Source organism: Camelus ferus, chromosome 35 (assembly GCF_009834535.1).
Source record: "Camelus ferus isolate YT-003-E chromosome 35, BCGSAC_Cfer_1.0, whole genome shotgun sequence".
Lineage (NCBI taxonomy): Eukaryota > Metazoa > Chordata > Mammalia > Artiodactyla > Camelidae > Camelus > Camelus ferus.
In genome coordinates, this window is record NC_045730.1 from 14,412,157 (window position 1) to 14,425,071 (window position 12,915).

Sequence of the window (12,915 nt, forward strand, 5' to 3'; positions counted from 1 at the left end):
CCTAATAACATCAGTATCCTTCAAAGAAAGTAATTTAAAGCAGAGTCATCCAAAAGACAAAACAAACTCCTCTTTGTTTAATATGCATCTTTTAAGACAAAAATATATACCAAGAAGAGGTTTAAAAAAATATAAAAGAATGAAGAAACTCAACACTGTCTCATAAGGTAAATTAAAATTAAAGTCCATACTAATAAAACTAAAATGAAATCCCTGAACTGTTGTAAGATCACATGACCAAGAAAATCAGGTTGCAAATGACATCAGTCACTATTACAAAGGAAGATGAATCCTGCTGCATACTGTTCTTTGTGACACCAGGCAGAATAATTGCTTTTCTACCTAACTGATGATGTGTTGATTCTAAGTTAATCCTCTTCTTATTAAGTTAATCTTTCTGATTGGCTGTTATTACTCTAGAACAACATTAAGGTTTAAAAAAAAACAGAGAAAGAGAGAACAAACTACTGTACCTTTGCACGTTGTCAACTGCATGTATATTTGCCCCGTTCTCTATCAAAAATTTGACCATTTCCTTTTTGTTCTCCTTGACAGCGAGTAAAAATGGTGTCAAATTACTCTGTAAAACAGCAAAAACAGTTGATAATGTACAAAATTACATATAAATTTCAAAACTGAATTTAAAAACTTAAGTCTCTGAACTTAAACATATACTATAAAGTAAATAACAAGCAGCCCCTCCCTCTTTGCCCCTCTGTGCTCCTTCCCTTTAAAAGGCTCCTCCTTGACCTCTTCAAAAGTTTACCTGTGAAGTCATTCTCTGCAACTCACTTAAGACATTTGCTGGTTCCAAGAACCTTTGCTTCTATCGCAGTGTCTATCAGGCATTCTGTAGTTACCTTACTGCTCAATGACTACTTCTGACACTCTAAACACTGCTCCAGAGAGAACCATTTAGCTACTGAATCAAGCATTTTTAAGGAGCCATGCTGAGGAGAAAGATACCATACTGTCTGCAACATGCATAACCTATCCAATTACAACTATGACTAATCTCATAAAGCTTGCAGACATTCCAATGGGAATATGATTATTTGCATGTAAAGAAAAAGGTTTTCTTAAACCAACTTATAAATTCTAATTTGAAAAATTCCATCCCACTCTTAAGGGATTATTATAAAATATGAAATAGACTATAAATTAATATAGAGTGTCTTTAAAATCTTGAAATATTTATCAAAATATATTATACAACAGGAATTGTAAATTCAAATGCTTACAGAGGCAACGTAGGTGACCTGAGTAAGTGAAGGTCCCAGGTGAGGACAGCAAACTGGAGAACACATGTCCCACCGGGAAGGGGCCACCTCTGCAGGGCAGTCTGCTAGGAGCCTGGGCTCAAGGGGGACCAGATTTGATTCTTCAGGAGAAGTTCTGCAATGCAGATTTCTGCACGAGTCTCCTAAATTTTAAATGTTGACTCAATGTGTGGGGACAAACTGAACATATCCAGGGCCATGTTTAGTCTATAGCCCACTTGTGTTTTTATGTTTGCTGTGTTTCCAAACAGTTCGGTATAAATCAAGTATTTGTATGTAAAACCTTGCCTTTCTTTAGTATCATATGTCTTATACACAAAAACACTGGGCCCCAACATGTAATAAAAATTGTGATTAAGACTCATAATACCCACTTCAAGAATTTTTCCAATGCCTACTAAAACTACAATCTATCTGTGTCAAATTCTCCCTGTTAATCAAATGTATAATTAGGGTTAAGGATTAAGAGGTATAAACAATCAGGCATAAAATAAGCTACAAGGATGTATTGTACATCATGGAGAATAGAGCCAATAGTTTATAACTATAAGTGGAGCATAACATTTAAAAATTTGTGAATCACTAAACTGTATAACTGTAACATATAACATAGTACATCGACTATACCTCAATTAAAAAAAATAAGATATTGTAAAATAAATACATTAAAAAGGCTTATAATACCCCCTTCAAGAATTTTTCCAATGCCTACTAAAACTACAATCTACCTGTATCTAATTCTGCCTAGTTGTTAATCAAATGGATAATTAGTTCATAAGCTGGCCAAAACTAAATTATTAAAACAATTCCAATTTGTTACTAATGTCATGGGTTTTGATGTTTAAAACTGCCATCTTGCATGGTGTACTTAAATATAATTGAATACAACTCATCCATAAAAAAGAATGAAATGATGCCATTTGCAGCAACATGGAAGGACCTAGGGATTCTCATACTGAGCGAGGTCAGTCAGAGAGTGAAAGGCAAATCCCATAGGGTGTCACTTGACACGTGGGCTCTAACATATGATGCAAATGAGCTTATTGACAAAACAGAAATGGACTCACAGACATAGAAAACAAACTGACAGTTACCAAAGGGGGCAGGGGGTGGGGGAGGAATAAATTAGAAGTTTTGGACTAGCAGACACAAACTACTATATATAAAATAGATGAACAACAAGGTCCTACTGTATATACTACAGGGAACTATACTCAATATCCTGTAGTAAACCATAATGGAAAAGAATATTAAAAAAAACCATATATATATATATAACTGAATCACTTTGCTGTACACCAGAAATTAACACAACACTGTAAATCAACTAGACTTTAATTAAAAAAAAAAAAACCCGTCATCTTGATTATGCTAGGGCTCAGCAAATCTAACAGATATATTGCAAGAATCTGTCACACAGCTTTAACCAAAAGGAGGCTCATGATTTCCTATTATTGCAATCAGAAAAACCCTGTTGACCTAATGACCTGGATGGGAACAAAAGATGCAAAATCTTTAAAGGGTCCGACTATACTTATTAAATCATGCACCACAAGCAAATTTCTAAGACTGTCTGAGTGCCACTGAATGATCAGTGGTTAGAAGGAAAAAGGAGCTATTCTTCAAGCCAATAGATATTGCCAGTAATATTCAAATAAACTCCTCAATCACAGAAGGAGAGACGGATAAAATCAGGCTAACATGGCTGGAAAGGAGAGCACTGAAAGAAGCAGCATCTATCAAACTCCCGCTCTTCCAGAAATGTCTTAGTTTTGAGATCTGTGAATTTACATGTATTACACCTATCCATTCAATAGTCTTTAACCAAGTGTTGTATCAGAATCTCAGGGAAGTATTTCTAAATACCTGTGTCCAGACTTTAGTAGATTTATTCAATCAAAATCTTCAGGGGAGAGCCAGGAGAAAAAGCAAGAGGACCAGCTTTGCCATCACTTGCTCCCCACCTACAGCCACAGCCCCGCAGGGGAGCTACACCAGGCTGAGCACGGAAGACCCCAAGGTGTACATGGAGGGCCATGTGGCCACCAGCACAAGCGAATGCCCCTGCTGGCTGGCAAACATGACCTGACCTCACTTGCCCAAATTCTAGAACCTGGGATCCTGGGGTGCTCAGGCCTGTGGCTTGCTGCCTCCCCTGCCCAGGTGCAGCCACCCAGCTCCCCCTGCTGGGTACTGGGTTCCTTCCTCCTCCCACCCATCCCCAGTAGCACCCCTGCCCCTGCAGGCAGCCAGCCCTTGCCATCACTTCACTCCCCGCAAGCCTTCATCTTCTGTAGGCACTGAGCCTACCACCCACTCCCAGGCACTTCCTAATGGGAAGTTGTTCCTTCTGGGGTAGAAGTGCAGCTGGGAGACAGAGCTCTGCCCTTTCTGTGGGCACTACCTCTGGCCCCTGGCCTTGGCTTTGGAGTTGCTTCCATGGTAACAGGGCCTGATGTATTGCATTCAGTATATATACATATTACTATAAATAAAACACTTGTAGCTGGAAAAGACCCTGTATTTCAAATATCTTGTAAATAAAGTTAGTTGAGCTATACCTTGTCTATCGCCTCGATATTTGCATTATGGCAAAGCAGCTGTGTTGCAATTGACACGCTCTCTTCCAAGATGGCATAATGGAGAGCAGTGTTTTGACTGCCGTCCTCAAGATTTGGGTTAGCACCGTGTTCCAGCAGGATACCGGCACATCTCTTGTTCAGGGATTGTACAGCCTGTTGGTATCATGCCAAGAAACAGACTGTAAGTGCCAGGCATTCCAAGTTAACATTCCCCAAGTTCCATCAGTTTGTTATGTTTAAAACAGATAAGTTAATTTTTATTCTAAGTAATTAAATCAAATCCATCTCACGTGGACACAGTTGGCAGCTACATACCCTGATGAGAGCTGTCGTCCTTTCCTTGTCACGAGCATTCAGATCACAATTGAACTGGATAAGGAGAGCCACCACTGCTGGACAGCCGCTGATGCAGGCTACGTGTAGCGGAGTCCTGCGAACATGAGAGGACTGCTTAGGAAATTAGAGCATACTAGTTCAAAGATACAATTACTCATGTAATTGTAAACATTCAACAGCATGCTATTCCTACCCCTTTAAAACTAACATTTAGTCTTCTTATCTTAGTTCTTTCTATGGAGAAAGAACAATATTTATTAGCTCTTATTACTCACCACTTTAATGGAAGAACAACCTGTTTGAATAGAAAGGGCATGCCGTTGAGATTCGGCTCAACTTGGGTCTGACTTCTCCTTTAACACTGTCCCTTATTAGCTGTCACTTAGCCTGTCTGTGCCTCCTTGTCCTCATCAACAAGACGGGCACGAAGTAGTAGTTATCTTACAGGGCGCCGCTGTGTTGCTTAAATGAAAAACTATACAGAGTGTCTGGCAGTTCCTTGCACAAAATAACAGCTCAATCATTGTTAGATAATGTTATAATTGTTACCGTTACTATTTTACAAAGACAGCATTTCAATTAAGTAAAATGGTAGTATATCTACTTTGCTGCTGCAAGGATGAGAGACAACACTGTACTTCAATGATTCTAACATGTTCATTTTCTCACACTTCAACATCTCTGACATGGGAAGGCAATTTAAAATTCTTGTCTTACAACCATAGTTGGCAGCTCCTCCCAGGTCCGCACCCCCGTCCCGCCACTGTTACCTGTCGTTCTTGTCTCTGCTGTCTATAGCATTTTTCTTACGTGACAGCAACTTCCGCAATTTTTCATCATAGCCTAAATATGCAGCTCTGTGGAGCTTTGGTAGCTCACTCTTATCGATGATGTACGAAGGCTCAGGACGCTCAAGATTCCTGAAGCCCACCCAGCTCATGAACTTAATCACTTTCTTCATGATCTGGCCTTTCGCCTTCTGACACCGCTCACTTCCCTCCTGGCCTCTTGCCACCTCCCGATCTCAGCGCTAGCGCTATGGAAAAGCCACAGAGATCTCGCTGCCACACCTCGGCTGCGAAGCTCAGAGGCTTGGAATGTTTCGTCCGGAACACTCGTAGCCTAGCAACAGAACTGACCCTCAACTGTCCCTCAACTGTCGCTCCAGAGCCAGTGTCCCTGCACGTGTGCACAGAGGTCCGGAGGCCCAGTGTGCCCCGTGTGCACGTGGGAGCCTAAGCCATTTCAAATCTCTGCAATGGCTTGTGGGCCAGTTTAGATTCCTTTCAAATGTCGGTGCTAGGTGGCTGAGCATTTTGGGACATTTCCAGAAGTGAGGCTTGCCCCTGAGAAAGTCATGTTTGTATGTGACTGTGGTTAGAGTGGGGTGGAACTACAGGATGCTGAAGGCCTAGTTCCCCAGAGAGCTCCCCACCAAAAACCTCTCCATCTCCTTATCCCTCAGTGTATTCCTTTCTGCATCCCTCTGGGCCCCAGCCAGTCTCCCTGGAATTTAGCAGGTGCAAACAGCAGGAAGCTGTTTTCATGGTTTCAGAGATTGTGGCAATGTGCATCATTAAGTACAAACTTGAGAAACCAACACACGCTCTCCAGATGAAATGAAAATGTGTTTCTGCTTGTCTGCTGACCCTGCTCTGTGGCTCAGCCTTATGTTACATGCTTTCTTCACTTTTATTTTATTTTTTGCTTTTATTTCCATCAATTAAATCTTTAATCAATCCAAGATTTATTTAGGAGCATGGTATAACATTTGAGAACTTTTTAACCATGTAACTACAAAAGCACCACGTCAGTGACTCAGCGAGGCCACGCTGCTGGCTAACCGCTTGCAGGAGAGGTGGAAGGCAGGGCAGGCCTATTCTCCCTGCCTGGCTCCGTCCTTCCTCCCGCAGCTGGCTAATTATGGCTTCTGGCCCTGCCGGGGTCAAACCTGCAGGGGGCGCACCAGCCCCTCCTAAGTGGCCGACACTCCCAGAAGCTGGTCTTGAGTGGACAGGACCTGGCAAGTGCTTTAAAGCTGACTCTCTCAGGGGCACTTCTGTGCCCACTCCTATAGCGGCGGGCAGGAGGGGATCAGTCAATTATCATGATCAATTATTAATGACTCCATATCATTTTAAATTTCATAATCAGAGTACATAAAGAGACCTTTGGAGGTAATCCAGTACAGCACCCTCTGAAAAGAGTGTTTTTTCTAAATATACTAGTGTGAGGAAATTCACACTTTCCTGAGGAGTCCTGTGATCTCACAGGACATTCACACACGCAGACAAAAACACCCATGACACATGGGCTCGGGGAGATGATGCAGGCTTGGGGAGATGTTGTGGCCTTCGGGAGATGTGGGCTTGGATAGATGATGCGGGCTTGGGACATGATGTCGGCTTGGGGAGATGATATGGGCTTGGGGAGATGTGGTCTCAGGTACATGACTGGGCTCGGGGAGATAATGCGGACTCGGGGAGTTGTGGGCTCAGAGAGATGTCTCGGGCCAGGGGACATGATGAGGTCTTGGGGAGATGACATGAGCTCGCAGACATTTTTCTGGTTTGTGGACATGACTTGGGCTTGCTGACATGATGCGGGCTCTGGGACATGATGCCGACTCGTGGACACAAGGGCTCAGGGAGATGATGTAGGCTTGGGGAGATGATGTGGGCTTGGGCAAATGTGGGCTTGGGGAGAGAATGCAGGCTTGGGGAGATGATTTGGTTTCATGGACATGACGCTGGCTCAGGGAGATGATGGGGCCTGGAGGAGATGATGTGTGCTCGGGAACATGATGTCACCTTGGAGACACGATGTGGGCTTGGGGAGATGTGAGCCAGGGAAATGATGCTGTCTTGGGAAGATGATGTTGGCTTGAGGAGATGTGGGCTTGGGGACATGCTGTGGGCTCGGCGAGATGATGCGGGCTCAGTAGATCGTGTGTGCCTGGGGACACGATGTGGCCTCGGGGACATAATGTGGGCTTGGAGAGATGTGGGATGAGGAGATTATGCTGATTGGGGAGATGATGCGGGCTTGGGGAGATGTGGGCTCCAGGAGATAAAGCAGGCTCAGGGAGTTGTGGGTTTGGAGAGATGTCTCGGGCCAGGGGAGATGACGCGGTCTCAGGGAGATGACGTGGCCTCGCGGACATGATGTGGGCTTGGGGACATGATGTGAGCTTGGGGAGATGTGGGCTTTTGGAGATGATGTGGGCTTGGGAAGATGAATACATTTTTAAACTCTCTTCTTTTTATATTTAGCTCTTCATACCGAGGAGCCACGGGACCTCAACCGTCCAAAATCTTTAGCTAACTGATCCCAAAGCAGCAGCTGGTGCTTCTTCCTCATCAAGGTAAGTCACTGCACGTCTTGAGTGCTGACGGTATGACAGCTGGGTTTAGGCACTGGGGATGGAAGATGCAAAGGAAAGGTTATTGTCCTTGAGGAAATTTTATTTGTTCTCTGGACTGAGAAACCTAAGTAGACGGTTCCAATGCAATGTATTAAAGTACAGGGAGGTATCAAGAAGGTACAGCTTCAAGGACTTGAAACCTACACAGTCGGCAAGTGGCTGTGCTGGAAAGACTTGTTTTCCAGGTTTTATCAGAAATATTTTCACGCCATTTCAGTATTAAAAATCTGTCATCCCTGCCTACATCAGCTGCAAAATGAAAATGTGTGAACTACCAGAAAAGGGGGTTTGAGAACAAATCAAGGGGAAAAAAATAATGCAATGTTTCTTTTATCACCATCCTCACAGTCCTCTCCCTCCTCAGTGTAAAAGGTCTGTACACATTCTGTTGAATGGCGAATGATGTGGACTGAGGTAAAGGAAAAGCCTTCAAATTTCTGTTGTAGACTCAAGATCTAATTTGTCCAAGCTTCAAGTCTGCCTTAGCACAGAGCCTTTAAGGGGAAAATATAAAGTGGAAAAGCTTTGACTACCCTTAGAAGAAACAGTGTAGCAAATAGGGAACTTGAGAGAACCAAAACAACAGTTCATCTAGTCAACAGTATATTTCCTGTTTTCTGGGGCTGTAAAGGTAAAAGGAGACAGGTCAAAATCTCCTAAAAGCAGACAGAAATTCTCAGTTTCTCAATGCTTAGGGAAACAAAAACTTGCTTCAAGCACACTGTCAAGTTTTTCTGTCAGTATTCGTCAAATTTTGAAAATATACAGGGTGTGAGCCTGGCGATTTGGCTCTGAAGCACAGAACTAGAGTCACAACAGTATTTCATTCCTAAGAAAAAGAGGACTGTCCAGGATGTAAACCAGATGTCTGGGAGAGCCATACCCTTGAAACAAAGATGAGCCAGAGACAGACTGTGTAACTTACTTCCAAACTCAGCTTCAACCCATCCTCTGTAGTAACACAGCCTTCTTATAAGGACACCAGTCACTGGACTGGGGATGTCCCTCTATTTCAGTATGACCTCAGTAATTACCAACACCTGCAAAGATCCTATTTCCAAGTGTGGTCACATACTGAGATTCCAGGTAGACATGAATTTGGAGGAAAACCCTTCACCCCATTCCAGTTGGTGTGCCCTGAAGAAAGGGATTCTGCTTCTATACCTAGAATAAAGAAAATTCTGAAAGTCATCATCATACTACTGGCAAGACCATTCAGGAAGACAGACACCACTCCAAATATTTAAAACAGAATTGATTTAATAACATTGGTTACAGTGGCATTTGGAAGGTTGAAGCAGTCAAACCGGGGATGAGGAGGTACCCAGACATTAGCAGAGAAGCAGCCCCTCCCACTCCTGCATGTGAGCAGAGGGAAGTGATGTTATCAGAGCCCAGGGATGCCAGCCACCCAGCAGCAGCTAAAGCAACAGCGAGCCTGCCAGGCACAAAGCGGACCCCTGAGGGGACAGAGCAGCCAGCAGGGATGGATCACGGGTGGGCAAGGGGAGAGAGCAGGCGGGGGGACCCTGGCTTTTCCTTCCCACTGCCCTCTAACTCCCCACCCAGCCTCCATTTGCCAGGCACAGCTGGAAGTCAACATCACCTGGAAAAATCAGCCTGAGAATGCTGACACCTCTGCCAAGCAAGAGAGAGGCTAGGAACAGATCGGTGGGCAAACTGGCCATGGCCAGCCCAGCAAACATGGAGGGAGGTTAAAGAAAAAATCCTCAGATGCTACTAGTTAGGATTTAAGCTTAAAATTAAATGTCTTAAGGAGGTAGGCATATCCTCAAGTGCGTCCACTCTGTTCAGTCTCCTCACTGACAGGAAATGTTGCTTTATTCTTAATTCTTGGAAAATGGACAATATAATAAAACAGTTAATGGACTCAGGAAAATCCTTTAAAAAGTTCAGTAAATTTTTAAAATGTGTTCAGCCTCACATGATACATATGATATTGACCTAAAATTCTACATATCTGTTTTCTAATTTTACCTCTTCTCTGGGCTTGTTTTGAGCTTATATAGAAGCGTTATTCTGTCAAAGAAATCACATTAAGAAAGCAAGTAACTAAAAGTCTCCTTTTTCTTTCCTCCTTCCTCCCCATTAGAATTAAGAAAAGTAACGAACCTGAGAGTCTACAGCCTCCTTGAAAAAAATCCCCCTACGCATTCTGATTCCAACTTTCTAAGCCATTATACAGTATTGCAAAGCATTCTGATTCTCCTACTAAAGTACAGGAAAAAAATGGTTTCACCATGCACTGATTTAGTAAAAAGAATGGAAATGATATCAACATTGATATTTTGTGAATTGTCTATGAGCCGAGCATAGCTCAGTATGTCCAGTAAGAAAGAGCTGGGGGGGAGGGGTAGGAAGAATGAAAGAAGGGGAAAAAAGAGCTTTGAAAAAAATGTATCGACTTCAAAGCTATTAAAAACCATTCCATTTTGAGCAGATGCCAACCCGCACTCCCTGCCCAGTCTCTGTATTTTCATTGTTAATGATACAGAAATAAATGAAGACCAGTCTATCTCAATAAGGATATAAATCCCATGAGGACAAAGCATGTTCACTGATTCTCCAGCATACAGAGTAATGCTCAGAGCATATGCTAGATAAAAATGACAGATCAGATGAATAAACGGCAGCTTCCCTGAATACAACGGCCAGAATGCACCACTTGTTCCTCTGCAATCCCACAAAATCTAGCCTCTGTCACTGGTGTGGACCCCATCAGTCTGCCTGTGCCCTGTATTGTCCTCCCCTGCCCCCCATCGAGTACTTGAATACAGAGAATGGCTAATTTTTTTTCATGGTAATAGCTCATGCTGCCCTCGAAACATGTCTCCGATTGTTTCATGCATGTCCTTCTCATCTCTAAACGGGATTGTCCTCATTTGTGTCCTCCCTTAATTTATAGTGTGGCCTCAGGTGGGTCAGAGCTGCTTTGAACCAGAGCCTGCTGTCTGGAAAAGGAGATGGTTGGATCACATGATCCAAAGCCCCTTCTAACTCCAACAGGCTATGATTATCTTAGGGCCTGAAGGTAAAAGACCAAGAAGGCCAACAGGGTCCAGGTTTCCAAATGACTTCCAGTTTGGCGCATTCCATTAATTTGTAAAGTCAGTTGTTATGTGCTGCCGGTAACGCTGATTTATATTCAGAGCAGTGGGGAAGTTTCCATGTATAACACAAGAAGTCCAGCATGGCAATGAAGCTTCCGTCCTTTGAGGACAATCTAATCTGAAAAACAGGACAACGAAACCAAAGAACTGCTATAGGTAAAATGTGTCGATCTTTTGTGTCTTAGGGCAGAGACACTACTGAGGAGCCCCCCACCAGACATAAATAAAATCCTTTAATGCAGAGGTAGTTTGTTACAGTCTCCACAAATGATGCAGCCCCAACACCAAAGGAAAATGCATTAGTATCAGATGTAGAATTTCCAAGACTTCTGTGTTTAAGTTTTTCTTTAAACAGCTACCTAATATTAATTTATTATGTCTTCAGTGGGTGTTTACTGACTACCTGCTGTCCAGCTCTGGACTCTGCACTGCGAGCTAGGTGAGTTTGAGCAAGTTATTCCACTTAACTTGTGCCTTAGTCTCTTCATCAGTTGAAAGGGGATAATGTTAGTGCCTGATTTGCAGAGTTGTTATTTGGATTAAATGAAGTAACAGGGACAAAACTCTAGAACAGAGACTAACACATAGTTAGCAACATTTAAGTGACTTTTGTTGCTAATGGTGTTACTGCTGTTGTTCTTTTACTGTTACTTTCCCATGCAAGGCACTCAGCTAAATGTGTTGGAGAGTTTTTAAAAAGATATCATGGGGGGAGAGGGGAATGACTAAGCAGAGAACAGAGGATTTTCTGGGCAGTAAAAATATTCTATGATATTCTAATGGTAGATACATGTCATTATATATTTGTCCAAACTCAAAGACAGTACAACACCAAGAACGATTCCTAATGCAAACTGCAGACTTCGTGTGATTGTGATGTTTGGATGCAGGTGCAGCAATGGTAACACATGCAGCCTTCTGGTGGGGGATGTTACCAATAAGGGAAGCTGGCGGGGGGAAGGAGCACACCAAATATCTCTGCCCCTTCCCCCCAGTTTTGCAGTAATCCTAAAACTGCTCAAAAAAATTGTCTTAAAGCACACAACATAATATCCATGTCTTACCCCTCAAAAAAGTCTGAAGTCATAGAAGTGACAAATGACTGTATTAAATGGTAAAAGTAATAACGCCATGAGAGAGAAAAAGATAAGATGCTATGAACATTTAGAAAAAGAATTATTTGCATATGTTTCCATTCTAGCCCTTACCACACCATGTGATTTTTTTAAAAAACATGCTTTCTGTCCCTCCTACCCATCCCTAGTGGACTGAAAGCCACTTGGAAGATAAGTGTATGGCTAATTCATCTTTCACTCACTTTGCCTTGCAAAGAACATGATATAAAGGAAGATTTCAATAAATCTTGATTTAACAGGAGTAAACATCACTAAGCTCAGGTTCAGATAGTTATCATTTGACTGTGAACTGGGCATTCACATAGAGATGTCTGGAAAGAAGTCAGAAATAGCAATTAAATCTTCTTAAGTAAAGGAAAGGCCTTGCACGGAATCCTATACTTCAAGAAAATATTATAGTTGTCTGCAGGATTATCAAAAATGCAAGAGGTCACTTAAATTTTCCGGTGTTATTCCAGTGTCAAGAAATTTTATTCAACATATTTTCAATTTTCCCTGAGTTTTACATCTTTAATAAGATTCATAAAAGTTTTTTTTTTTTTTTTAAACCTACTTCAAGTCCATTATTGGAGTGGTACCACTTGGTTCATTATTAAAATAAAATAATGTTTGGACATTTGAAATGTGAGGCCATTTAGCAGGTACTGAATTTTATGAGTTCTTAGATAATACTCATGTTGTAGATACTCTCAGAAAGAAGGATTTTAGCTAAGAAAATTTTGCTACAGATTCTGTGACTGGTTTCCTATCCATTTAATCCTCTCCGTGAGGATTTGACTATAATCTATAACCTTTAGAAAGTAATTTAGGGCAACAGTTCACAGTTACACAGAAAACAGAATTAAGATATCAGCCCCCTCCAACCTGCAGGCACTGCAGAAGCTATAGTTCAGGTAAAACATTCTCTCTAAATGATATCTTGCCACACCACCTCCCCAAATTGAGATATTTGCAAAGTACTTTCCTATATTGCAAGGCAGTTATTTACTTCATTTCCTTCTTCTCCAGAAGCTCAGAGTAATTAAA

The 12,915-nt window shown here is 42.1% G+C and overlaps 1 protein-coding gene across 1 annotated transcript in view; it reads right to left on the reverse strand.

Moving 5' to 3' along the window:
* The window catches only part of LOC106731187 (ankyrin repeat domain-containing protein 26), a 46,495-nt gene extending 41,336 nt beyond the window's left edge, over positions 1 to 5,159 (reverse strand). The window contains exons 1-4 of the mRNA XM_032473573.1: positions 4,969 to 5,159; positions 4,178 to 4,292; positions 3,842 to 4,015; positions 474 to 580 (exon numbers count right to left, since the gene is read on the reverse strand). Of these exons, the coding sequence (XP_032329464.1) occupies positions 474 to 580; positions 3,842 to 4,015; positions 4,178 to 4,292; positions 4,969 to 5,159 (587 nt within the window). The remainder of the gene's footprint in view (positions 1 to 473; positions 581 to 3,841; positions 4,016 to 4,177; positions 4,293 to 4,968) is intronic.
* Positions 5,160 to 12,915: the final 7,756 nt, after the last annotated feature.